Source organism: Podarcis vaucheri (genome assembly GCF_965113315.1).
Source record: "Podarcis vaucheri genome assembly, chromosome: 1".
Taxonomy (NCBI): Eukaryota; Metazoa; Chordata; class Lepidosauria; order Squamata; family Lacertidae; genus Podarcis; species Podarcis vaucheri.
The window spans coordinates 35568106-35594858 of NC_138759.1; the positions used below are offsets into that span (position 1 = coordinate 35568106).

The 26753-nt window shown below is 41.5% G+C and overlaps 1 protein-coding gene and 1 long non-coding RNA gene across 7 annotated transcripts in view; one reads left to right on the forward strand and one right to left on the reverse strand.

Moving 5' to 3' along the window:
* The window catches only part of BAZ1A (bromodomain adjacent to zinc finger domain 1A), a 44944-nt gene that overhangs the window by 16561 nt on the left and 1630 nt on the right, over positions 1–26753 (forward strand). For 3 of the 6 annotated variants that reach the window (XM_082222620.1, XM_082222622.1, XM_082222625.1), the window contains 14 exons: positions 2500–2595; positions 2721–2945; positions 3776–3941; positions 6107–6217; positions 6545–6669; positions 7422–8021; positions 10452–10615; positions 14099–14253; positions 15995–16143; positions 17164–17241; positions 21352–21599; positions 21687–21916; positions 22611–23095; positions 24674–24816. In XM_082222620.1, the coding sequence (XP_082078746.1) occupies positions 2500–2595; positions 2721–2945; positions 3776–3941; positions 6107–6217; positions 6545–6669; positions 7422–8021; positions 10452–10615; positions 14099–14253; positions 15995–16143; positions 17164–17241; positions 21352–21599; positions 21687–21916; positions 22611–23095; positions 24674–24816 (2975 nt within the window). The remainder of the gene's footprint in view (positions 1–2499; positions 2596–2720; positions 2946–3775; positions 3942–6106; positions 6218–6544; positions 6670–7421; positions 8022–10451; positions 10616–14098; positions 14254–15994; positions 16144–17163; positions 17242–21351; positions 21600–21686; positions 21917–22610; positions 23096–24673; positions 24817–26753) is intronic. The other 3 variants (XM_082222623.1, XM_082222621.1, XM_082222624.1) reach the window with 3 other exon arrangements.
* LOC309532450 lies at positions 191–2487 on the reverse strand. Its single transcript, XR_014219863.1, has 2 exons — positions 2039–2487; positions 191–1968 (listed from the first exon to the last, which is right to left on the reverse strand). It is a non-coding gene; the product is annotated as an uncharacterized lncRNA (long non-coding RNA).

Here is a 26753-nt window from a genome sequence, read left to right on the forward strand (position 1 = left end):
TCAGTAACTTTGCTGAAGATTCAGAAGATACTTCTTTCTCACCAGCAGTGTAAGCTACATAACTTTCAGAGGGGTAGCTGTGATGGTAGCTGGTAGCTCTTGTGCAAAAACTAAAAAATTAAAAAAAAAAATGTTGTAAGGCTTTTATGGACTATTATAGTCTACTCATTGGATGAAAGTTTGCCATGATAAAGTGCTGTAAGATTTCTTGTTGTGTCAGCTAAATAATAATCAGGCATCATAACAGTGCATAGCTTTACTATTCATTTATTCAGTGACAGTAGTATTGTCATCCACAAACTGGAACACCTGGTCCAGATTTGTAACAGCACACTTCTTAACTAATGTAATTATTTTCCAAAGGGCACACTTTTAGATCTATTGCAGCATTTGCAGACTTTGAATACCCTTTCCAAGGTGTGCTGTAGCTCAGGTGGTGGTTTATTTTTATTTCCTTTGTTGCATACTTGTAAGAGAAGAGAAACCACATAACAAATAGCTTGTTTGCTGATTTATAGTGATATTTTTACCACACACAGTAGTCACATCTGAATAAAGTAATAAAAGAGCAAACAGAAAAGGGGCATAGCTCAGTTGCAGAAAATCCACTTTGCTCGTGGAAGGCTCCAGATTCAATCCCTGGCATCTTCAGGAAGGGCTGGGAAAAACTTCTCCCTGAAACTTGGAGAGTATATGCAAATTAGTGGAGACAAGACTGAGCTAGATGAGCTACTGGTCTGACTCTGAAATCTTTGCTCAAACATTCATGTTTTGTTTTGTTTTTAACCCTGAGGACCAGAATATTGATGGGAACCCCCCCCCCCACACACTGCTCTCCCATTTTTTTATCAGAATTTGTCTGGTAAAGGCATTTTCTCTAGATTAAGTGTTTGCATTCCCTTAACATGGGTGTGGGGAACCTTCTGCCCTCCAGATGTTGCTAAACTATATAACACCCATCATCACTGGCCATTAGCTATGTATGCTGGGGCTGATGGAAATTGTAGTTCAGCAACATCTGAAGAACTAAAATTTCCCCACTCCTGCCCCAAATTGAGTACTTTTACACCTCTTCTCTGGAACCAGTACAGTAATAGTTGTGGTATAGTGCATAAAAGAAATACATATAGTTGATGTGTGCTTTGTAGAGTCAAGTGCATCAATCTGAAAATTCTGTTTGATCTCACACACCATTCAGAGAAATAGGGTTTTTTGGGAGAAAGCAAAGCTGCATGTGATTCTTCCTTTGTGCAAGGAAGATTTAGTCATTATTCTGTTGAGAGGAAATCCAAATGACTTCTTTCTGGCAGATCAGTTGCATGGGGGAATTGTGTTTTTTCCACTCTCAATCAGTAGTCATTGTTGAACATACGATTCCTCGGACCCACAAGTGAAATTTTTATTGCCGTTTGGAGTAATTTAGTCGTATGTAGACTGTTCCAAGCACCTATTGGTATTACTAGTGTGTATCTGGTTGCCTTTCTCTCATGCATGTATTATGTTAAACTTTGACTCACTTAAATTGAAAACTTCCCACTGCAAGATTTTAGATGCAATACTCCTTTGCTTAATTGTAAAGTCAAGTTTTTGTTTTGAATCATTCATAGCTTTGACTGAGGCATTCTAAACAAACTCACAATTGTAGGGTAGGCATGCCCATAGTTCTGTGTTATGGCTTTCCATATTTTGGTTGGGCTGCATTCACACGTATAACTTGGCAGAAGCTGTTAAAGAGAAAATATATTAACTTTTGTGAATGGAGGCTTACTGTATGTCCAGTATAGGATAGTGCAGTTCTGCTTTGTGGGGGTTGGTAGTTCTCTCTAGTGATCCTGAACTGGGATGTGAGAGGACCTCAGTCTGTAAAAAAAAGGAAAAAGAAATAACTTCAGGCATAAGGAATTTGCTTCCTAAAGAAGGGTATTTCGTCTTGCTGTTTCCTATCCTTAAAGAATAATACTTATTAGCCTATCTTTGGTGATATGTAGAAACTTCTGTCTTGGATAACCTTAATACCGCTGTATATAAACTTCTGAACCTGGCTTATCGATGTGCTTCACTGATCAACTGTGTAAAATATGGAATCTCATGTGTAATGTGGTAAATCAGCCCTGACTGGCTGCACAGACAGGCTGCTGGCATCCATAATTCGTTTCTGTAGGCATAATCATAATGAAGTAATTATAAGAATGTAGTAATAAGATGCTATTTGATTTCTTGCAGTAAACCTTTTTTACAAGAGCATTTCCTGGGTTTATCTTTCTTTGCATGTGTGTGCTTGTGCTCTTGCGGTCAAGTTGGGTGCAATGCAAGAAGCTTTTAGGGAGTGCTGCATGCTTACTCTGCTTTTAGGTAGTATGCATATGTTTGTTGCACGGCAACTTACAAAAATATCGAGTTTATATGCTGTCTCCGCATTGCTTAGAAAAGACTTGCTTGCTTCGCCTCCGAAATGCAAGTGTTAATTTTCACTAGAATAAAGTCTTTATTTCCTTAAAGATTTAACAGAGGCTTTGGATGAAGATGCAGACCCCACAAAATCTGCACTATCTGCAGTTGCAACTTTGGCAGCTGCATGGCCCCAGTTACATCAGGGTATGTGTGGGTTTCACTTTTTGTTACGTTTTGCACTATTTTACAAAAAAAAGTATAATTCACATTGTTTGCTAAATACTCTTAGTAGCCAAATAGTCTAACACTCATTCCGTTGTTAACTGTAGGTTGCAATTTGAAAAACTTGGATCTTGATAGCTGCACTCTTTCTGAGATTCTCAGACTTCATATCCTAGCATCAGGTGCAGATGTAACATCAGCCAATGCTAAATATCGTTACCAGAAGCGAGGAGGATTTGATGCTACAGATGATGCTTGCATGGAGCTAAGATTGAGTAATCCTGGGTTGTTGAAGAAACTCTCGTGTACTTCCGTGTATGATCTATCATCGGGTAATAGAGCCAAATTAATATGTCAAGTTATATGACAGAAGTTTTCAAGAATGGTTTACTAGGACAATCTTATTTTGTCTTTTGAAGCATAACCACTAATACCTTTTAGCCCTAGAAGTTATACAAATTTAATTAAATAATAATGATAATAAAGATTGGGGCTAGCTGGTGATTTAGGCTGCAATCCTATATAGGTTTACCTGAGAGTAAGTTCCTTTGAAGGCAGCGGGCTTACTTTTGCATTGGATTGCACTACGTATCTTGTGGAAGTCTGTTTAATTTTCTACATGAGCTTATGTCTGTTTTTCTAAGAATCATTAGCCATTATCAATTGAGCTACTGATAGTATATGAACATTGGGTATTTTTACTTGCTCTTTTGTGTTTGAACAGCAGGTCCCCCATTATATATAACAAACTGCTTTGTTTCAAAAGTGTTTTGCTGTATGGCACGTGCTGGGTGGGTTCATAGTCAAAAAAACACAAGTCCAGAAGCTCATTGGTGCATGGAACAGTTGATTGCTTTTTTGGATTAGGTTTAGATTAGACTGGAAAATAGCTTGCAAGAAGTTCATATATTGCACACACAGTTGAACATGTTGAAGATTCTATTGGTAAACTATGCCATAAAACAAGGTGACTAAACTGAAATGGCACAACCCTCCTTGTACTAGGTTTACATCTTGTCAATCTCTATGGATTAATGAGCCCAAAGGTCACTGACAGATTAAAAATAGATACCTTACTTTATTGATGAAGCTTTACTGACCAGTTCACAGGATTATTCTGTGACTTCTGAACTGAAGCATCAATCTGTATTCATTTTATTAGGTGAGAAGATGAAGATTCTTCATGCCCTCTGTGGAAAGCTTTTGACTCTTGTTTCTACTCGAGACTTCATTGAGGACTCTGTTGATGTATTACGACAGGCAAAACAAGAATTCAGAGAGTTAAAAGCAGAACAGCACCGGAAAGAAAGAGAAGCTGCAGCAGAAAGGTGACAAGAACACAAATGCCCAAATATGAGCACGATAAAGCTAAACAGGGGCTTTTCCAGAAGCATGGCTTCTAAAATTGAAAGAGCCTACTAGAAATATGGGGCGCGGGTGGCGCTGTGGGTTAAACCACAGAGCCTAGGACTTGCCGATCCGAAGGTCAGCGGTTCGAATCCCCACGACGGGGTGAGCTCCCGTTGTTTGGTCCCTGCTCCGGCCAATCTAGCAGTTTGAAAGCATGAAGTGCAAGTAGATAAATAGGTACCACTCTGGCGGGAAGGTAAACAGCGTTTCCGTGTGCTGCGCTGGTTCACCAGAAGCGGCTAAGTCATGCTGGCCACATGACCCGGAAGCTGTACACTGGCTCCCTCGGCCAATAAAGTGAGATGAGCACCACAACCCCAGAGTCGGCCACGACTAGACCTAATGGTCAGTGGTCCCTTTACCTTTACTTGAAATATAGTAGTAAAACCTGTTTGTCTGTCATAATCCAATTTAGAAATGTAAACACATTTATGGTGTATTTGATTAATCTTATTTCAAACATTTTTTTACAAGGTATCTGATTTATTTTCAATATAAAAATTTAGTTTTAAATTAGGAAGTTGCTCTTTGGAACTGAAAACTGCCTTTATACCAAGCCAGACCAGCTGGCTCAATATAGCCTCTACTGGGTGGAGAACCTATAGCCCTCCAGATGTTGCTGAAGTAAAACTCCCAGCATCCCTGACCATTAGTTGTGTTGGTTGAGGCTCATGGGAGCTGCAATCAAGCAATATCTGAAGGGCCACAGATTGCTAGAGGGGATTAATCACCAGCTTGGTGGATAAAAAAGGCAACTCCAACCCTTAACTGGCCCCTTTTTGCAAACTCTTTAAGTGTTTTTGCCTGGCTGGAATGACTGCTTGAACTCTGATAATACATTTTGCTTTACTGGAAGGAGGGTAGAAAAGGGTGTTTGGAACAACTAGACTACTTGCACAAATATAACATTTACATTAATTGCTGTGCCCACTTGTGGCACTGGCCCTGTCAATCAGTGGCCCTTGGGAATTTGTCCCCATGTCTGAAAAAAACTTCCCACCCCTGGTCTTACATCATCATGACTTCCCAACTGTTTTGAGCCCATGAGCACATTTGGAATTGTATTAAGAGTATTGTGAAAATGACCACCGCTATAGGGAACATGAGCAGTTACAAAACATTGAGAGTATCAGTATGCTCTTCTTGTTTTATTTCCATGTGTGTGTACTGCACACTCTGATCACACACACACACCCAACAAAGAGGGGTGGGGCGGGGCCAAAAAAAACATACAAAGCAGGAAGGAAGAGAACCACAGAGAAAGAGAATGCATAAAATGGTGAAAGGTGGGGGAAGCTCAGCCATGGATGGAAGAACAGGAAAGGGCCAGAGATGCATTTTAAATAAAAGCACACATTCTACTCATGTAAAAACACCAGGCAGGCCCCACAAATAACTCAGAGATGCATTTTTAATAAAATGACACATTCTACACATGCAAAAACGCCAATTCCCAGAGCATCCGCAGGCTGGATTGAGAAGGCGATTGGGCCGCATCCGGCCCACGGGCCTTAGGTTGCCTACCCCTGGTGTAGGAGAAGCCCCCCACTCGTCATAGCTTTACTGGTAGCTGCAGTAATTACTTCCTGCTTCTCTGCTCAGCAAAAAGTAGTGTCTCTCTCTCCTCCCCTTGGGCTTCCTGATTTCTCCATGTTCCTGATAGTGTGCTGTAAAAAAGAGGACAGCCTTGTGTGGACACAATGAAAGATATCTGAGCATGCCATGGCATCCACAGGTGTTTCTTTGGGGAAAGGTGCCTTATACTGACCGACAGCAGCTCTTCAATGTTTCAGATAGAGTTCTTTCCCATCCCTGCTTGTAAATGCCAGGGAACGAACCTCAGACCTTTCAAGTGCAAAACATATGCTCATCTGTTGAACAATGAGCTTTTAGTACTATTTATTTTAGTGATATTTATTATGTGCCATGGCCTCCATCCAGAGATTTCTGTGCATCAAGATGCACATAAGGATCTTCTGCATGTTGGGTCTCTGTTCTTTTCAGTAGAGCAATGTAATTAGAGGAAATGGTTGATTACACTATATGCTCCAACTAACTATCTGTGTGTATTGTATAACATCAGAATCCGCAAGAAAAAAGAAGAAAGACTAAAAGGACAAGAACTAAAGATGAAAGAGAAGCAAGAGAAACTGAAAGAAGAGCAGAAAAATCCTACAATTGACGTATCAATTGGGTATGATCAGTTGTTAATAATTAAATATATAATTAGGCTAGTGCTTAATTTCACATGCTGGGGTTATTATTTCCATCAACAATAAAAACTTCTTAGATTATCTTGCTTTCTGGTTATTATATTTACGTAATATGATCACAGGAAGATAAAACAGTTAAATATATATCAAATTTTATACTATAGGTGGGATAACATAGTAAAAGAGTTCAGTACACATGCATGGAGTTCAATACACATGGTGTGTTACAATATGCTATGCATGTGCAATTCCCTATAACTCTTTGAACTTGGAGGGCTTTATATTTTTTGGTATGTCTATTGTATCAGTGAGGAGGAGCGGGAAGAGCTTGATACAAGCACAGAGAGCAAAGAAACTGAATCAAAGGAACAAGACTTAGATGCTATGACAGATGAGGAAGATGACATTGTGCCAAACAAAAAGAGAAGAGGAGGTAAGTTCATTTCTAGTGCATTTTCATTGCTATGTATTGATTTTCTATTGCTGTACGTTCTTGCTTGTAAGGTTTTTAATGGAAGGCAAGCGTAGAGTTAACTTTACTACCTGCATCATCCTGTTAGATAGAGCTTCATTTCTTTTTATGGATTTATAATTCCACTGATCTAGTTTGATACAAGGCTGCCTCATTCATTACCCTTTTCCATCATGGGTTTCTAATACTTGTATCTAAGATACAAAATCTTTCCCCTCGTTTTATGAGCCAGCACAGTAGAGTAGTGGTTAGAGTGATGGACTAGAACTGAGGAGACCCACTTAACCATGATGTTCACTAGGTGCTCTTGGGTGTAACTTATCTCCCAGGGTTGTTGTGAAAATAAAAGAGGAAGGAAGAAGAGCCATGTACACTGCCTTGAGCTCCTTGAAGGCGAGGTGGAATGCAAATGTAAGAAATTAGTTCAGAAACACGCAGAAGACAGAATTTCCATATAAAAATTGTGAATGAAGCCACACATTGGGCCTATAAAGACATTAGTTGATTGATGGTACAAAAAGAGCAGAAGAAAAATTTAGAAGTTACGATATCTTGCTACCTGCTTGAAATTTTCTTGTGTTATTTGTTTGGGCAAACGCCTGCTTGTGCTACCCTAAGCTACCTGTGCTACGTATAGTTGTGTCACTTTGGTCAGTGAGTGGCCAGGTAATGTATTAAATAAAGAAATAAAACATTTTTGCTTGCTCTTTCAGGAAAAAGACAGAATGGCTTTAAAGATCTGGCAACGCAAATAGAGACAACTGGTGAAAAACGTGAGCCACTCACTCCAGAGGAGGAAGAAGCTTTAAAACAGGAACAGCAAGCAAAAGAAAGGGAACTTACAGAAAAGATTCAGAAAGCCACAGCCTGTACAAATATCTCTCCTTTGGGCCGGGACCGCCTATATCGACGCTACTGGGTTTTCCCATCTGTTCCAGGATTATTTGTGGAAGAAGACTATTCTGGTCTTACAGAAGATATGTTGTTGCCTCGGCCGTCTTCATTTCAAAATAATGTACACATTGCAGATAAATCTCAGACTGCTACTAAAACTTCAGAGTCTTTGAAGACAGAATCTACCTCTAACAGTCACCAAGATTTCCATACTGGTGCTACTGTACAGGTGTCGTTGCCAATACATAAGCCAAACCGGTGGTGCTTTTACAGTTCTCAGGAACAACTGAACCAACTTCTAGCAGCTCTCAATTCCAGAGGATACAGGGAAAGTGCCTTAAAGGAAATTCTTTTGCAGGAAAAAAACAGAATATCTAAACAACTGGACAGTTTTGCTGTAGAAAAATTCCATATTTCAGGTAAATATTCTGGATTTACTTGAGTATATCGTGGGTGGGGCTTGCCTGCTGGGTACCGGTTTCACCCCAGTGCCTTGCAGAGCCAATGCAGCTTGCTCCTCCCTCAACTATTCAGTGCCGCAATGTGTCACTATATCACGATGTTTGGCTGGTGATAGCAATGTTGAAAAGCTGATAACACCCATTCCTATTCACAGTACAAAATGTGAACACAAAATACATAATTAAAAACAAGAACGAGAATGAAAACAAATCAATAACCCCTGCTCCCACAAACACATTTAAATGTTAAGCAGCCAGAACCAACGCGGGACGCGGGTGGCGCTGTGGGTAAAACCTCAGCGCCTAGGACTTGCCGATCGCATGGTCGGCAGTTCGAATCCCCGCGGCGGGGTGCGCTCCCGTCGTTAGGTCCCAGCGCCTGCCCACCTAGCAGTTCGAAAGCACCCCCTGGTGCAAGTAGATAAATAGGGACCGCTTACCAGCCGGAAGGTAAACGGCGTTCTGTGTGCTGCACTGGCTCGCCAGATGCAGCTTGTCACGTTGGCCACGTGACTCGGAAGTGTCTGCGGACAGCGCTGGCTCCCGGCCTCTAGAGTGAGATGAGCGCACAACCCTAGAGTATGTCAAGACTGGCCCGTACTGGCAGGGGTACCTTTACCTTTACCTTTTAGCCAGAACCAAAGGTCTGATTAAAGAGAAACTTTTTGCCTGGTGCCTAAAGATATGCAGTGAAGGTGCCAGGTGAGCATTCCACAACGGGGAGCCACCACAGAAAAAGCAGCGTGCACCTGCTCATTCACATTAAAACAAAGTAGTGTAAACTATGGCTTAATGTAATATTCAAAGCCATAGCCTAGCTTGCCATTTTCTGCTGGAAAACAAAGTGTTGTCTTACAGAAAACAAACCAGAAAAAATATAGTTTATGGATGTTGTTTGATACAATAGCACAGAAGTGATGTCCCAGATCCTTAGAAGCATTGGCCTTGCTGGCCAAATGAGGCAGGTGGTTCTCTCATCAACCTGTGGTTGCCTGTTTTCTGCTAGAACGTGTGCCCTCAGTGCAGGATTGAATTCCACCTTCTCACCCTTTAACTGGCATCACAAGTGCAGTCAGTTGATTGACAGGTAGGTGTGGTTTGAGGGAAATGGGATTCATGGGACATATTGGACCACCCTGCAGGCCAGAGGTTCCCCGCCCCTCTGTAATAGCAATTTACCACTGCATTCCAAATAACAGCCTTCTAATTTGAAGCTGTCTTGGGTTTTACACTTTCCTTATTTGTGGTCATTTGAGCTGATGTGAATTTTTTGTTTTGGGAGAAAAAAATGTAATTAGCTTTGGTGATACCCACCTGTCTATACTGCTCTTAGGCAATGTGTTTAGGTGGCATGCTTTTGCTCTTGGTTTGAAGGAGTTGTAACTTCTTGATTACAAGAAGTTAAATCCTTCGAAGACAGAGGTCCTCTGGCTGGGACGGAGCGATATGGGATTGAGGGGGCAACTCCCATCTCTTGCGGGGGTGCAATTAGTGCCAGCATCGTCCGTTAAGAGTTTGGGTGTAATCTTCGATACCTCCCTCTCTATGGAGGCGCAGATTACAGCTATAACAAAGGCGGCATTTTTTCATCTCCGCCAAGCTAAGCAGTTGGCTCCTTATCTCTCTCGCCCTGACCTAGCCACTGTGATCCACGCGACGGTCACCTCCAGACTGGATTATTGTAACTCGCTCTACGTGGGGCTGCCCTTGAGACTGACCCAGAAACTCCAGCGGGTGCAGAATGCCGCGGTGAGACTCCTTATGGGGTCTTCGCTGCGAGATCATATCCATCCAGTACTATACCAGCTGCACTGGCTCCCGGTGGAGTACAGGATCAGGTTTAAGGTGCTGGTTTTAACCTTTAAAGCCCTATACGGCCTAGGACCCTCGTACCTACGGGACCGCCTCTCCTGATATGTCCCACAGAGAAATTTACGGTCTGCAAATAAAAACACCCTAAAGATCCCAGGCCACAGAGAGGTTAGGTTGGCCTCAACTAGAGCCAGGGCTTTCTCGGCCGCGGCTCCAATCTGGTGGAACGCTCTGTCACAAGAGACTAGGGCCCTGCAGGACCTGACATCCTTCCGCAGGGCCTGCAAGACAGAGCTGTTCCACCAGGCCTTTTGTCAAGGCGCAGCCTGACCCCCTCCTCTGGCAATCTGCACAAAATTTTGCTTGATGGTTGCCATTTATTTAATTTTAACTTGATTTAATTAATTTTATAATGAATGTTTTAGAATGTTGGATTATTTTGATTGTTGTTAGCCGCCCTGAGCCCAGCTTCGGCTGGGGAGGGCGGGATATAAATAAAATTTATTATTATTATTATTATTGATATTTTAATGTTCATTTGGAAACTGCTACTTAAGGTATTGGTTGCTTTTACAGAGAAACCTCAAAATGAAAGCAAGTTGTATCCAGTACGTGGGAAAACACAGAATACATATGATGCAGCTCCGATGTCTGCAGAAAAGCAGCTTGAATTGAGACTCAGAGACTTTCTTTTGGATATTGAAGACAGAATCTATCAAGGAACTTTGGGCTGTATTAAGGTATTTTACTATTTGTGTTTTTATGATGAATATTGTGCCTTAAAACCTGCTTGACCTCTGTGGACATAATACCTTTCCCTCAAACCAGAAGACCTTAATAATTTTAAACCAATAGCAAATGTCCCCTTTTGGGCAAGGTTCTTGAGAGTGGTTGCCAGCTGGGTCCAGGTATTGTTGGAGGAGGCAAATCTTTTAGATCCATATAAATCTGGGTTTCGGCCTACGATGGAGAGAGACAGGGAGTGCTGGTTATTTCTTGTTCTCCTGTGATGTAATACAGTGGTACCTCAGGATAAGTACTTAATTCGTTCTGGAGGTCCGTTCTTAACCTGAAACTGTTCTTAACCTGAAGCACCACTTTAGCTAATGGGGCCTCCTGTTACCACCGTGCCGCCGGAGCACAATTTCTGTTCTCATCCTGAAGCAAAGTTCTTAACTCGAGGTACTATTTCTGGGTTAGCGGAGTCTGTAACCTGCAGCGTATGTAACCCGAGGTACCACTGTACTGAAAAGTGGGGTTAGCTCTCCCAGTGCTTGAAGCCAGGAATGAAGTCGCCTCACAAGAAACTTTTCCAGCTCCATTTCCTTGAAGCAACCCCAGTTACTTTCCTGCCTTTCATTTGAGGCAGTAGCATTTCTGCATTTTTAAAAATTTATTTTGCATTTCTGCTATATCAGTGTGATTCAGGCTGTGTTCCTGTGTCTGGTTTTTGTTTGTTTTTTGTTCGCTGTATACCCAGGACACATTTAGTGTTGTTAACGGTGGATGCTTGTGATTTTTACTTGTTAAGTGAATCAATTTAGAAAGTGAGTTAATTTAGATAATGGACTGGAAGAGCGTCAAAACTGAAGCTTTATCCAAACAAGATTGAAATGCTGCTGGTGGGTGATTCCTCTTACCAGCTGAATAGTGTGCAGCTTGCTCTATATGGGGTCACATTCCCTCCGAAGGGAGTGAGTTTGTAGTTTGACGATTCTCCTAGATCCATTGCTGTCGCTAGAGGCACAGATGGCCTCTGTGGTGTGGAGCGATTTCCATCAGCTTAGACCGGTAGCTAAACTTTATCTGGACAGGATAACTTGGCTACAGTAATCTATGCTCTTGTAATCTCAGGGTTGGACTGATGCAATGTGCTTTATGTGGGGCTGCCTTTGAAAACAGTTCTGAAGCTTCAGTTAGTGCAGAATCCAGCTGCCCAGCTGTTGACAGGTTCCAGGCAAACAGTTCATATTACACTAAATCTGATACATCTGCAGTTAGCTGCCAGTATGCTTTCAAGCCACATTCAAAGTGCTGATTTTTACTTAGGAAGCTGTTTATGACTCAGGATCTTTTGAAACACCTATTCCAATATGAACCTTCACAGACTCTTGGAACTTCTTCTGAGCCCCTTCTCCAGGTCCCCTCTCTGAGGGAAGCTTGGAGGGTGGTGGCAAGGGCGTGGGTCTTTTTTTTTTTTAATTTATTAAGTTTCCATTTACCAAATTAAACATATCATACCAATTAGTCCAAATTGTATCAATACACATCATAAAGTCCAAATGTTTTCCAAATTATACATTTTTGTGGGGGGTACCCATGCTTCGCGATCGGCCGGAGTCCAATCTATATTTCTGCTGCTTTCATGTTTCCAATGATGTTTTCAGTCCCATCTTCTCAACTCTTGGTCGTTACTCATTTTCCTTTTCTGTCACCTCCGAGTTCTCTCCACAAGCGGATTGAAAGAAACAGTCTTATTTATATCTCTGTGTGGGCTTTGTAATGCTCTCTCGTAGATCTTTCACAAAAATCCAGTAGTCCAGGCATTCGTTCGAGCAGACATCACCATCTTGTCACTCCGATGAAATATAGTCTAAATGTCCACTCATTAACTTTCCAGACCCACTGCATCGTAAATTAGTCCTCCAGGAGGGTACTAGCCTTTCAAATTTACAATCCCAAACTGATAACCGATCCACGGCTCTTCCTCCCTAAGACCATACAGTGGTGCCCTGCAAGACGAATGCCTCGCAAGACGGAAAACTCGCTAGACGAAAGGGTTTTCCGTTTTGGAGGTGCTTCGCAAAACGAATCTCCTATGGGCTTGCTTCGCAAGACGAAAATGTATTGCGAGTTCCTGTGGGTTTTTTTTCCTCCCCCCCCTTTTTCTAAGCCTCTAAGCCGCTTATCAGCTGATCCGATAAGCTGCTAATAGCGCTAATCCGCTAATCCGTCAATGGGCTTGCTTCGCAAGACGAAAAAACCACTAGACGAAGAGAATCACAGAACGGATTCTTTTTGTCTTGCGAGGCACCACTGTATATCATGCAGCAAAGGTCTGCCTGTCCATATCGAGTCACATTTCTTGCTGTGTCACAGAGAGAGCCTCTTTTCTTTTCCAAATCTTTCACAGAATAAAACCTTTAATTCATATTATTTTTTCCCCACACAGTTCATTTTTAATCCCTCTTGCAAATTAGTTGAGACGGTTCTTTAAGGGGGAGGGTTATTAAATTAATCACATGAAAAAGTAGAAAGTCTTCCCCCCCCTTTCCGTTCCGTTCCTCCTACCACCATGTCTGCAATTCTCTGATGTTATCTCTGTTCCTTCCGTCCCGATCTTCTTCATCTCAGTGGTAAAGTTATTAGCAGATAAAGACAGAGACGGTTCCTTAAGGGGGTTATTAAATTAATCACATGAAAAAGTAAAAAGTCTTCCCCCCCTTCCGATCCGTTCTGTTCCACCTACCAACATGTCTACGATTCTCTGATGTTATCTCTATTCCTTCCATCCCGATCTTCTTCATCTCAGTGGTAAAATTATTAGCAGATAAAAACACTCCTGACCTCTCTTGAAGCATGTGCGTTTACTTCTCCATTTTTTCTTCTTTTTAAGCAACCAGATTCGCTCCTGAAAGCAGCTTCAGGGAGCTCCGAGCCTGTTCGAGGGCTTTCCGCCCAGTGCCTCTCACCCCCTCCTTCATCCGAACTCAGGGGTGATTCATGGCAACCGCGGGCGAGGGCAGCATCTTCCCCTTCCCTGGGAAGATGAGGGAGACTGATTTTACTCCCCATAATCAGCCTCTAATTACCTCCTACAAGCTGGATAGGTGGTATTGTCAGCCATCTTCCAAGGCGCCCCTAGCGGCCCCCCCAGGGCGTGGGTCTTTTCAATTGCACTTTTCCATCTGTGGAATGCTCTCCCCCAGTGAGGTCCACTTAGTACCATTCTTGAAATCTTTTTGGTGCCAAGTAAAAACTTCTCTTTTTTTCCTCAGTGTGCTGTCAAGCTCTGTGGCTGTTACGGACATTTTTTAATTTTTAATGGTATAATGTATGTATATTTATGTTTTTAAATGTGTTATAAATCACTTGGAGACCTTTGGGTAACAAGTGACTAACAGGTCTAATAATTAATAAATTTTCCATTTGCTTGAAAATGCAACTTTAAAAATCGTCTATCTTTGTGTTAAGCTTTTCAATAAATGCATTATGCTTTATAGGTAACAGACAGGCAAACTTGGAGGACAGCCTTAGAAAGTGGGCAATATGAGTTACTAAATGATGAAAACAAAGAAAATGGTATAATGAAAACTGTGACTGATGACGTAGAAGAGATGGAAGTAGATAATCAAGCAAGAGGTATTGCAAGAGACAGGTAATACCAGCAACCTTTTAGTTGTGCTATTTAAAATTAATAATGGGATGGGTAGTTTGCTTTTCATTCTTTTGCTCCACTTTATCCAGTGAAGAATGAAATTTTTGAGGGGGGTGGTTCTTAACTAAAAGCATTTCCCTGCATTGTGGTATTTTTAGCAAGGCCAATTCTTCTAAGGATCTGGGACTTGGTTCCCCACTCCTGTGCTATTGTATCAAACAACATCCATAAACTATATTTTTTCTGGTTTGTTTTGTGTAAGACAACACTTTGTTTTTCAGCAGAAAATGGCAAGCTAGGCACTCTCCCTCAAAAGCATGGCTTTGTTTTGAAAATGCTCGAGGACAAAAATTTGGCACAGCCCTAGTAGTGATGCTGTAATCATGTTAAGTATATCTGATGTTTGGCTTTCTCTGGAAATTGCTGAACAAATGACACCTTATTGATTATTACCAATTATGATGTCAAGAGACAGCATTCCTATTTTCAGTTCCGTGAAGCAATAAAATAGTATAGGTGTTTCATTGTGAAATAATGGCTGCATTATTTCATTACTAAAATTGTGTGTTTGATCTACGCAACTCAAGTATATCAATGTATTTGGATTATAAGATTTCTAAACTAATTTTATTTTCAATTGCTGAATTTTTTCTTTTTGTTTTGGAGTTTACAAATCTGCAAAGCACCTATATTGTAGCCCTTATTTCTTTCTAATACAGTGGTACCTCGGTTTACAAACAATCTGTTCTGGAAGTCTCTTCTTAAACTGAGGCGCACTTTCCCTTATGAGGCCTCCCACCACTCGTGCCCTTCCACCGTTCAGCTTCCGTTTGTAAACCGAGGTAAAGTTCGCAAACCGGAAAACTACTTCTGGTTTTGCGGAGTTCGTAAACCAAAGAGTTCGTAGACAGGACTGTTGTAAACCGAGGTACCACTGTATTCTGTTTCTTGAGATGACACCTGTGTGAGTTTTTCCATAACTGATTTAATTGACCTGACCTGAGAATTGTGCTCTTTCTTTGTTAGTTTAAAGTTATGTTTAACACCATTGATGGCATATTTGACTTGCACTGCTGAGGCCAGTTTCACATAAGATAAATTTTGTACACAGATACTCTGTGTCAGGTGAATCAAGTGTGTAGGTCTTTTTTGCTTCATGTACTTAAGGGCTGTGATTAGTGCTTATTTTTGTGGCTAATAGTGTGAAAATGAGTGTGCTAATCACACATTACTGGGTATATGCTGGCTATACACAATTGCTATAAAGAAATGATTGTGTAAGAAATTGTGTGAAGTGGCCCTGTTAGGGATTTTTGTAACACACAAGAGTATGTTGAGGTGATATCAGGTAATGTTCTTTTGAGATCTTACTTGGAGCAGAAAGCATAGCTCCTGGAAAACACTACTTCAAAAGTTTCAGTTTCATTTCTTTGGATGAGGCCTATATAGAAGTTACTAGTACATTGTGCACAGCATCCATGGAAATCGCTCTTAGTGATTAGATTAATATAAATATTTATATATGTATTAATGAAAGTTCCAAGAGAGACTTCATGGTTATTATTATTCTGCATATACACTACTTAAACTTGATTTGTGTACTTGGTTACTTGTGAAACAAATGCTTATTTATTTTAATGAAGTCCACAGAATGCATGTTTGTACATTCTTGTTCTGCTTACACCACCAATATAAAAAGTATATGTAGTTTAAAACTGATGAATTTTAAACTTTAATTTAGATTGATTGTATTAAAACCTGAACCTAGAAGCACCGCTTCAACTAATACAAGCACTCCGCAGCCCGTGAATAATGTTGTCCATTACTTGGCATCAGCACTGCTTCAAATACAGCAAGGCATTGAACGTAAATTCCTCAAAGCTCCACTTGGTACGTACCTACTTCTAGAGCCCTGTGCTGGTTATGAACAAAAGAATAGTCCATATCCAAAGAATGTGTCGACAAATTGCCAGTTACTCTACTGAACAAGTTTTAACAAATGCAAAATTGCTTTAAACTGTGTAGTGTTTTAAATTGCTGCAACTCACCCGGGACCTTATGGTGGTGAAGAGCAAGTAAACTCAAAATAAGAATGGTGATGAAAATGCTCTAGAATTGCCAATCTGGAGTCAGGTGGCCTGGAACATATTTGAAATAAATCCGCCACAAAAGTGGGATGAATGGATTGTGTGGGTGTTTGGCCACACCTGAACACAAGATTCACTTCCTTGATTCACTGTGTTCATAATTGTTGGGGGAAATGTGATCCACTTGGCAAATGATGAATGATGGTAAGCAGAGGTGCCAGATTGCGAGGGCTAATGTCATGCATGTGATGCCACACGTGACATTGATGTCCCATGTACAATGTCAGGACGTCAGGAGGGACCGGAGGCGGAGCCAAACACGGCACCTTCAGGGCTTCAGTGACGGGGGCTCCTCCTTCACCAATGGGAGGCTGCTTCGACCCTCCTTTCCCTCTGCAGTGGCAGGAGAAGGAGCGGGCTACTAGAGCTGCACTACGTGTGTCTCCGTGCTTTGCCTCTGCGCTTTTGGACATTGAGGGGGTGAGCCCTACCCCCAAAATACTCAGGGCCCAAAAGGGCTCGGCCCCCAGGAGCTGATACCCCTGATGGTAAGAAAGCATCTTGTGTACTGTGAGCATAGGCCTAGGGTATGCATGGTTACTTTTGGAATAGGAAGCACCTCTTCCTATCCCTTTGTACTGATCTGGGAATGTGCTAATAGATCATGTGAAGAGACGTGATGTAACACAGCTCTGGCTATTGATGCAAATCCAAATATCAACATTAACTGCTTAGTTTTAGGGAAATAGGGTGAGCATGCTAGTGAAAGGTTCCCGTTTATTTCCAAACCAGGCTTGAAATAACTGTATGCGTTTAACACTAGGTGATGCAGAAGACAATAAAAGAGACCAAAAAGGGGATAAAAGGAGGAAAAGAGAAGATCAGCCTAGTCAGAAAGATGGTAAATGATTGACATTATTCCATATTTAATCTTTTAAAATTACATTTCATCTGCTGCAGGTGTCTTTAGTATATTAGTCCCATGATCAACTTTTGAGTATAGCAATGCAGCTTTGAAATAATGGGCAATATCAAACTAAACCTTTCCATGAGCATGAGCACTTTTGGCTGCACAACAGAACTTTCCCTCTTCCCACAAGCCCCACCAAAGCTGTTGTTTGCTTTCCTCCAAACATCCAGAGCAGTTTTAGAGGGCCGACAGGGAAAGGAGAGGGAGGGGAAGTTCCTTGCACAGCCAAATCTGCTTGTAATATTGGAAATGTTTATTGGATACCACCACATAGAATCACAGTTGTGAAAGTCTTTTTAGAAAGGAATAGTGAAGAGCTTAAGGATAAAATATTTCACTGAACTTTTACCTTTATTTTGGTGTCTTGACCCATAAAAGATTCCTAATGCTACAGCGATCTCTGTAGCCAAACTGAAATCCAACCATATATCTTGAGCTGGTTCAGTGCCTTCTGAAATCAAAGTTTTCCTCTGTGAAGGTAGTGATAACTAGAAAAAAGTCAGGACAGGGTTACACTGTCCCTTACTCAATATCTGCTTCACTATTGATACTGAGCAAGTTCTCTAGCGCACCTAAAACACTGCACTAAGGGAGAGGAATCTCCTTCTACTTGGGCAGCTGCATTTGCATGTTGCAATAAACTGTAGTCAATGGTTTACCGTGAAAGCAGACAGCTCCCATTTCACTTCTCCGTTAGCACAAGTAGAGTCACAAACCATATTGCTTGACATAGTGCTACATATGAATTAAAGGATTGTGGTTGCTTCGCTTCAGACTATGATTGGGAAGCCCAAAGTTGTTCTCGGCTACCCAGTCATGGTTTGTTCGTATGAAACAAGCCAGGATCCCCATCTGAGAGGCAGCGCTCAGTCAAGGATCAATTTTTGTTCCCTCCACTAGCACCAGGGCCGTGGTTCCCAATGTGGGGCACACACACCACAGGGGGGCAATTTGATACATATTTTTTTGGGGGGGCGCAATTCAAGAATGAGTTAACAGTGAATGGCCTTTTAGGCTTGCTCCATGTGAATAGGAGTTCACTTTTTGAATAATAAGAATTATGTCGTGGGGGGTGGGAGGCATCAGGATTTTAAAGATATTTAGGTGGGGCATGGCCAAAAAAAGGTTGGGAACCACTGCACTAGGGGAAGAACAATATCCGTGTTCACAACAAACCATATGTGCAAATGTGGCCACTCATGTCCTTTTTGTTTAAAACACTTTGAGCTCACTCTTCTGCCTTAATGTGAGGCACTCAAGGTGACTTGCAACAAAAATCATAAAAAATAGAATGCTCATGAAATTATGTAAGATAAACTGAAGAAGTTAAAGAAACCATGAAACAATAGAAAACCAGCAATAGGCATTCAAGTGTTTGACAAACCAAAAGCTTGTTAGAACAAAGAGAACTTTAGCTTGACACAAATGTAACAGGTGATGGTGCCAGCTGGTAATCCAGAATCAGGACTTGGCCACAGAGAAGGCCTTGCTTGTATTCCAAATGAATGAAGCTTGCAGCAGGCCCTCTCCTCTTGATCTTGAGGGAATGGGCAAGTTGATACCAGATTATACGAAGGACTACCTCTAACTGTATCAAGTCATTTAGAACTTGTCTCCAGTGTAGCTTGTATACCAGGACAACCTAGGTGCTATCAGTGCTGCAGTCTGCCCAGTGGCTCCTCATTTGCATACCCTGCCTCCAGCTGTCAGCAGCAGTAGGTCTGTGCAATGAATGAGCACATTTGGGAGCAGAAGGAATAGACAGTGTGGTTGGTGCCAGAGATGGAGGGGAAGGAAGGAGGGGGGCAAAAGGGATGGTTGTACCGAGAGAAAGAAGAAGCACCTGGTGGTTGCTGTCCCTTCTGGCCTTCCCCTTCTTTCTTCCTCAACCCCCACCCCTAAGTCTTCCTACTTTGTGCCTGGTCTGCCACCAAGTCAGGAAGTCTGTCCTGACTGACTCCTAGGTGATAGCCATCTCTTCTACTAGGAAGAATGAGTCATTGAGCAGTGATGCAGGAACTGGAGAACCAGTGTGACTGGGTGGGTGGAGAAGGGGGAACTGAGTAAAGGTGGCTGGGAAATGGAAAAGTTGTCCGGGGGGGGGGCACCTGAGGGCAAAGAACTGGAGAGTTCACTGAAATAAATTAGAAAGAGAAAATATTAATATTTTAAAATAAGAATAAACTGGGAGTAGAGACGAAGGGGATAAAAGAGGGAAGCTGTAATAGAGGAAGAAATGGACATAAAAGGAACAGGAATTAAGGAAACGGACAGTTTGGGTTTGGGGAAGAGAGTGCAAGTTAACTGAAAGGAGGAGAGAAGGTCCCCTAATTTGAGTAAGTTTGTTTTCTCCTGCTCTGGAGGCTAGTACCTGAGCCAAAAGATTCAAGTTACAGGAAGGGAGATTCTGACTAAACATCAGGAATAACTGTATGACAATAAGAGATGTTTCACAGTGGAACAGATTCCTTCAAGAGGTGGCGGACTGTTCTTCATTGGAGGTTTCTAAGCAGAGGTTGGGTAGCCTTATGTCATGGATGAAATTCCTGCATTGCAGGGGGTTGGACTAAATGACCCTCCGGGTCCAATTCTACAATTCTCTGACTCTATGTTTCTCTGCAAATTCTCGGAGCTTCTTTTGCCTTATAAGCAGCTAAATCCTTATTTGTTGAGGGTAATGAAGCTTCAGAAAGGATTATCACCCAGGTGCCTATACATCATTTCCTGAATGGATGAATTGCTTATTGGGAAATGCGCACTGTGTGTGTGTGCGCGCGTGCGCGTGTGTGTGCGCGTGTTTGTGTCTGTCTTTGGAAGAGTGAGGATATTCTCTTGTCTTTTATTATGATTGGAAGGCATCAGGCAAATTGTAACTTTAATAATCAGTTTTCATATTATTGGTCCTTACAATGAACACCCAGTTGTCTGTAAGTGATATGCCCTGTATATTTATAATTTGATTCCATTTTTATGATTGATTTATTTATTCAATCATCATGTCTTCTAATAGCAAACTCATGTGGTGAGTGCCAGCAGGATTATAGCCAAAATGGGGTGATTGAGAAAAGGAGAAATATATCACCATGTTTAGGGAAGTTTGCAAAAGTAAAAAGAAAATAAAAATTAAAAATAAGCAGCAGAAAGAAAAATGGAAATGTGGACTTGGAACGAAATGCCCCGCTAGAGGAAGGCAAGGCTGACTGGATGAGTATCTGAACAGGAACCAATCCATTGGGTGACATACCGCATTTTTTCAAATCTAATGTTCACTTTTTTTGGCCAAATTATGTTGCAAAAATTAAGGTGCGCATTAGATTCGATGGCACATTTACATTTGCCAACAAATACTTTTTTTTGGTTTCAAGGTTCTGAAATGGAGGTGTGCATTAGATTCAATGGCGCGTTAGACTCGAGTAAATACGGTAATAAGACACCTCTCCCTATCAAGAGAGAAGGAAGTCAGGATAGAAAGGTGATCACAGCTGCCACAAACTGAGTTAACTTTTTATCCATCATGGCCCCAAAATGGCTTTCTTAGAAATTCCATAGCCAGTTCATATCCCAAATCAGTGTATATGTGAATTTAGGATTTTTTGGGCCCAGTATGCCTCACTTTTTTCTTGCTGAATCTCATTTTCCATTTTGTTGCCCATGTTTGGAATGAGATCCATTTGGAGCTGCTCCCTGTTCCCCAGGTGAGCTACAATTTGGTAGTGTTTGCAAATTTGTCTGCCTTTTAACTCACCCCTAACTCCTTATCATTTATGAACAAGTTTAATAGCACCACCCAACTCATGTTGTTGGAAGATCCTATCCCTTTCTTCCCTCCATTGGGAGAACTGTCAAATCTATTCCTACTTCATTAAAGAGGCAGCAGAAACCTGCTTTTCATCTCTCCCCCCGCCCATAGGTTACTTAGCCAGTTTCTGATTCATAAGAGGACCTGGCCACTAATTCTAGGAATAAGTTGTTTTTGTATAATGAATACAATTATTGGGAGGTTTGCAGCGTAATTGTTCTTTATCACTCTTTCTTGTAAAGATGCCAGCGATGGTGGCCGTTCACATAAAACAGTCTTGGACCGTTGGAGAGAATCACTTCTGTCTTCTGCTAGCCTCTCTCAAATCTTCCTCCACCTCTCAACACTAGAGCGAAGTGTCATCTGGTCCAAATCTATCTTAAATGCTCGCTGCAAAATGTGCAGAAAGAAAGGAGATGCTGAATGCATGGTGCTGTGTGATGTCTGTGATCGAGGCTATCACATTTACTGTATAAGACCAAAGCTCAAGGTAATTCAACTTTTGCTTTGTTTTGTTTTAAAATTGTAACCATAAGTAGTAGTTGCATTTTACAAAGGCATGCTGCCTCTTTGTTAGGTTGTTCCCGATGGAGACTGGTTTTGCCCAGAATGTCGACCAAAGCAGCGTTCCAGACGCCTCTCATCCCGACAGAGACCTTCTGTGGAAAGTGATGAAGAGGCCGAAGAACAGGTTGAAGAGGAGGAAGATGAAACCAGTTATGAAGATACTGGACATAGTGAGGAAGAAGGTGATGAAGATGAAGAGGATGAGGACAACTCTGATTCTCAAGAAGAGGATGATGAAAGGTAAATCAGCCACCAAGCTGGCTCTATCCATGCAGAATTCTCACAGCCTTTAATATGATATGTCACATGATCAGCTTACTTAAAATTTTAAATTTAAGTTACAAAATTTTGATTTGTTAAAAGTGATTTTAAAAAATATGATTAAAAACTTCCAAAAAATGTATTATTTAATATTTCTAAGAGCTACCTGCAAATTTCATCTTGGGATCTCAATGGGATCACATTTTTAACAAATATTTTGTACATATATTTTAAGTAAGTCCATCATGTGACATACTGTATATTAAAGCCCATGAAGTTCTGAAGAGATTGGCGTTTTTGGCTTTGACGTATCTCAACCCTGGGCTGAGCTTTAAAGGTTTTGATCATTCAACAAGTGTACAAAATATTAAGAAAATTGGACAACATGAGGTAAGAAAGCTGGATCACTTGAAATGAAATCACCCAGGGGTATAGTGTTTTGTTTAGAGTGTGTACTTGCAATTAAGATAGGATAACTATGGGTAGCTTCTTAGTTTTAAATTTGCAAAGAAGAATTTGTCATTCTATAATTGGTAACCTGACAGTTATTGAGACGGTGCAAATTTATCCATCTAAAATGGCTAATTGAGTGCTAAATTCACGACTTTGAAGAATAGAGAGGAGCAAAGATACTAGTTGTATCACAGAAATTGATACTTGTAACTTCTTACAGCTTATCCAAATCAAGAAAACCTCAAGTAAAACTCGCTTTAAGAACAAGAGCTGCAAAACTTGCAACCAGCATCTCAGGTCAATACAGCCAGCGTCAGAGTACTGGAAGATACAGTTCCCGGAGTCAGCAGAATACACCTAAGCAAACCGGATTTGCAAGTAAAGCTACTGGGAAGGGCATAAGAAAGACAAGGTCTGCTCCTTCATCAGTAGCAAAATCATCAAGACTTAGCAGCCGTACAACTCGCCAGAATCGAGATTTGCTACAAGCAGACACATTTATAGAGCTGACCAGTCCCCAGAGGCGACGCCGAGGAAGGAAGACAGCAGATAATACTCCAGAGAGTAGTCCTTGCAGTTCTCTCGGCTTCAGAATTGTTGATGCTACAGATTCAAAGGAAAAGAAAAGTTCTCCCATTCCTGTTGTAAAAAATTCTCCTCAAGACACAGAGCCCAAAAAGAGGGGTAGGAAACGACAATCTACAGGTATGTTGAATCCTTAAAATAATATTGGCTGTAGAATGAATTCAGAAGTTTCCATCATAGTATATATCGGAGCTCTCCAAACTTTTCATGTTGGTGACATACTTTTCAGTGGGGTTTTGCCATATTTCAAGAGGTAAAAATCTGGACATAAAAGGTTGTTGAGCTTTTTTAGGGCCCTTCTGCCGCCACCAAGCCCGAGCCACCAACGCCCACCACAGCCATCGCATTAACCAGTGTCCCAAAATCCAGGACATTTGGTTTAAAATGCAAAATTCCTCCCGGATGGGCATGTAAGGCCCCCAGAAGAAGAGATGTCTGGGAATTCCAGGACGTATGGCAACCCTACTTTTTAGACATGCATCATTTCGCGACATAGTAATTCAGTTTTACTAGCAAACTGGAGCTTAAACTAACCTCTTTCCAGCCCTGGGAGGAGCACGGGGAGCATTCGTGTGACATACCTACACACTGCAGTCGATACGCTAACGTGTCACAACATACAATTTGGAAATCTCTGGTATATGTAAAAGTAATGTGAATTGGCCTTAAAGCATGGCAAAACGGATGTAGAACTAGGGAGGTTTGTTACAGTATCCTGTGGCTTTTCATACTCTTACTGCCAGAAATACATGGCATAGCACTATGGATCAGAGTCTTGCATTTTTTCTTTGTCAAGAGAATCGATTCTTTTCCGTTTTCTTATTGGTTGCCTCCCTCCAATCTCATTCTTAAAGCTTTTCTAGGTAGGGAGGCCACCTAGCTAGAGAACAGAGAAGATTCAGAACATTTAAATGGCGCACGGCAATATACTAGAAAGCTTTTCTAGTCTGGTCAAGTAAAGGTTATAGGGTAGAAGGCTTGGAGTAATTGGTTGAATTGTTTCATCTTGGGATGGGCTTAGAGAGTTTGCAACTTGGGGCAGGCCAGCAAAAGAGATTAAGGATGCTCCTCTCTAACTGAACTTGATGTCGTCTTTGCCCCGAGTTGTATCAAGGATGGGCAAAAGTTTGGGGGAGTGTAATGCACCCTTGTTTGAATGTGAAATTGCTGATCGTCTAACAAAAAGAAGAAACATCTTTTAGATCAGCCTCCATACCTGAGGAAAACTCAGTGCAAAAAGAGCTTTTAAGCTCTCTGCCTTGCTTGCATTTACCTTGCAGAATTTCAACCAGCTGGTCTTCAATTGTATATGATTGAAACTGTTCAAGTTTGAATGCGTAAGATGCCATCATACTATACACCGGTTTGTTTAGTAATCATTTTTCTTCATTCTGAAAAGGAAGCCAGGTCCTTTCAGGTCGAGTCATTACTCAATACCAGTACCAATACTTACTACAAATTGTGTAGTTCTGTAAACAGTTGTATCTGAATGATTGTCTTTTGAGGGGGCTGTTTCCTTCAGAGGACACCAGGGGTTGGTGGGCAGGGAAACCCATTCTAGCTTTCCTTATCCTCGACTGTAGCACTTTGAGTAAGGATGAACTCAGATCATATTGTTTCTGTACCACTTTAGCTTTTCTTAACATGTTCCTATTCCCTTAGCATAATGTATTTCTTAAACAATTTGTTTTTCCCCAGAGCCGTCTCCAATGCCTTTGAATAGGAGAAGTTCAGGACGTCAGGGTGGAGTTCATGAACTGTCTGCGTTTGAGCAGCTTGTTGTGGAATTGGTGCGTCACGATGACAGCTGGCCTTTTATGAAACTAGTGTCCAAAATCCAGGTAAATAGATTGGGTCCATTTTAGTAAAAAGTGACATTTACTGACAAACCAGGAATAGTCAAAAAGAGGAAGAATAGAAAAATACTTCTGAAATTCAATCTCTACATTTGAGTTATATCTAGAACTAAAATACCCAAGTTACTGTAATAACTGGGGTATGCCTCACCTATTTTGAAGATGTAAAATTGGTGGAATATATGGGCTAATGTTTTTCTGGAACTCTCTAGCTTTCTCCATAATCCAGCGCATGTTTGCAATTTGGTCTCTGGTTCCTCTGCCTCTTCTAAATCCAGCTTGCACTTCTGGGAGTTCTCGGTCCACATACTGCTTGAGCCTTCCTTGTAGAATTTTAAGCATAACCTTGCTAGCGTGTGAAATGAGTGCAATTGTGCGGTAGTTCGAACATTCTTTGGCACTACCCTTCTTTGAGATTGGGATGTAGACTGATCTTCTCCAGTCCTCTGGCCACTGCTGAGTTTTCCAAACTTGCTGGCATATTGAGTGTAGCACCTTAAGAGCTTCATCTTTTAAAATTTTAAATAGTTCAGCTGGAATACCATCACTTCCACTGGCCTTGTTATTTGCATTGCATTCTAAGGCACATTTGACTTCACTCTCCAGGATGTCTGGCTCAGAGTCAGCAACGACTAAACAACAACAAAATGGGCTAATGTAAGGGACGTGGGTGGTGCTGTGGGTTAAACCACAGAGCCTAGGGCTTGTCGATCAGAAGGTTGGCGGTTCGAATCCCCACGATGGGGTGAGCTCCCGTTGCTTGCTCCCTGCTCCTGCCAACATAGCAGTTTGAAAGCACATCAAAGTACAATTAGATAAATAGGTACCGCTCTGGCGGCAAGGTAAACGGTGTTTCCGTGCGCTGCTCTAGTTCGCCAGAAGCGGCTTAGTCGTGCTGGCCACATGACCGGAAGCTGTACGCCGGCTCCCTCAGCCAATAAAGCGAGATGAGCGTCGCAACCCCAGAGTCGTCCGCGACTGGACCTAATGGTCAGGGGTCCCTTTACCTTTACAGGCTAATGTAGTGCTAATGCCAGAGGGATTGACTTTTCTCCAATCCTTATTTGAATGCTATGACAACAGAAGTGTAAGAGACAGTTCAGCAAAGTCAGTGTTGGGTCATGAAATTCAGAAAGGCTTCTGTTGTTGGCTGTGTGAAGAGGGAGTTTGTAAGTCCAGGTTCAGCATTTTTTGTTTTATTCATAGCTCAGCGATTATTGGGAGGTAGCTGAACACACACCATGGATGGGTAATGTCACCACCTTGCAACTGAAGACAGGAAATGCAAACTGATGTTTTGCATTTTAACTTGGTCCAGTGAATGACAAACTGCAGGAACAGTTTTAATAGATCCAGAAAGGGAAACATTATTAGGAAAAATACTCAAAAGAGTTTAAATTGACTTGTATTGTAAAACAATGTAATGGCCACAAGATGGCGATGTTACCCAGCCATGTTGCCTGTTAATCACCTAGAAACACCCTTCAGGTGAGAACCAGCTGTTCCACTTTTTGAACATTGAACAATGAAAAGTGCATACAAATTCAGGACATGATTCCGTACTGCACAGTTTTGAAACCAGGCTGATCTATTGACCTGTTCTTAAGAGACGATGGATTGGAAATATGTAAAATACATATCTTGTAACTGCTGCATTGTTGTTGTTCAGTCGTGTCCGACTCTTTGTGACCCCCTGGACCAGAGCGCGCCATGTACTCCTGTCTTCCACTGCCTCCCACAGTTTGGTCAAACTCTCACACATTGCTGATATTCAGAAAAAGGCAGGACTGCCTGTTTGGGTGGGCAGATTAAAAGGATTTAACTTCTGAATGAGGTTTCTTGATTTATTGCCTAAAAATCATGAAAAATATTTTGATTGTATGCACTTTTTTGCTCTTTCTCTCTGCATTTTTAAAAAATGT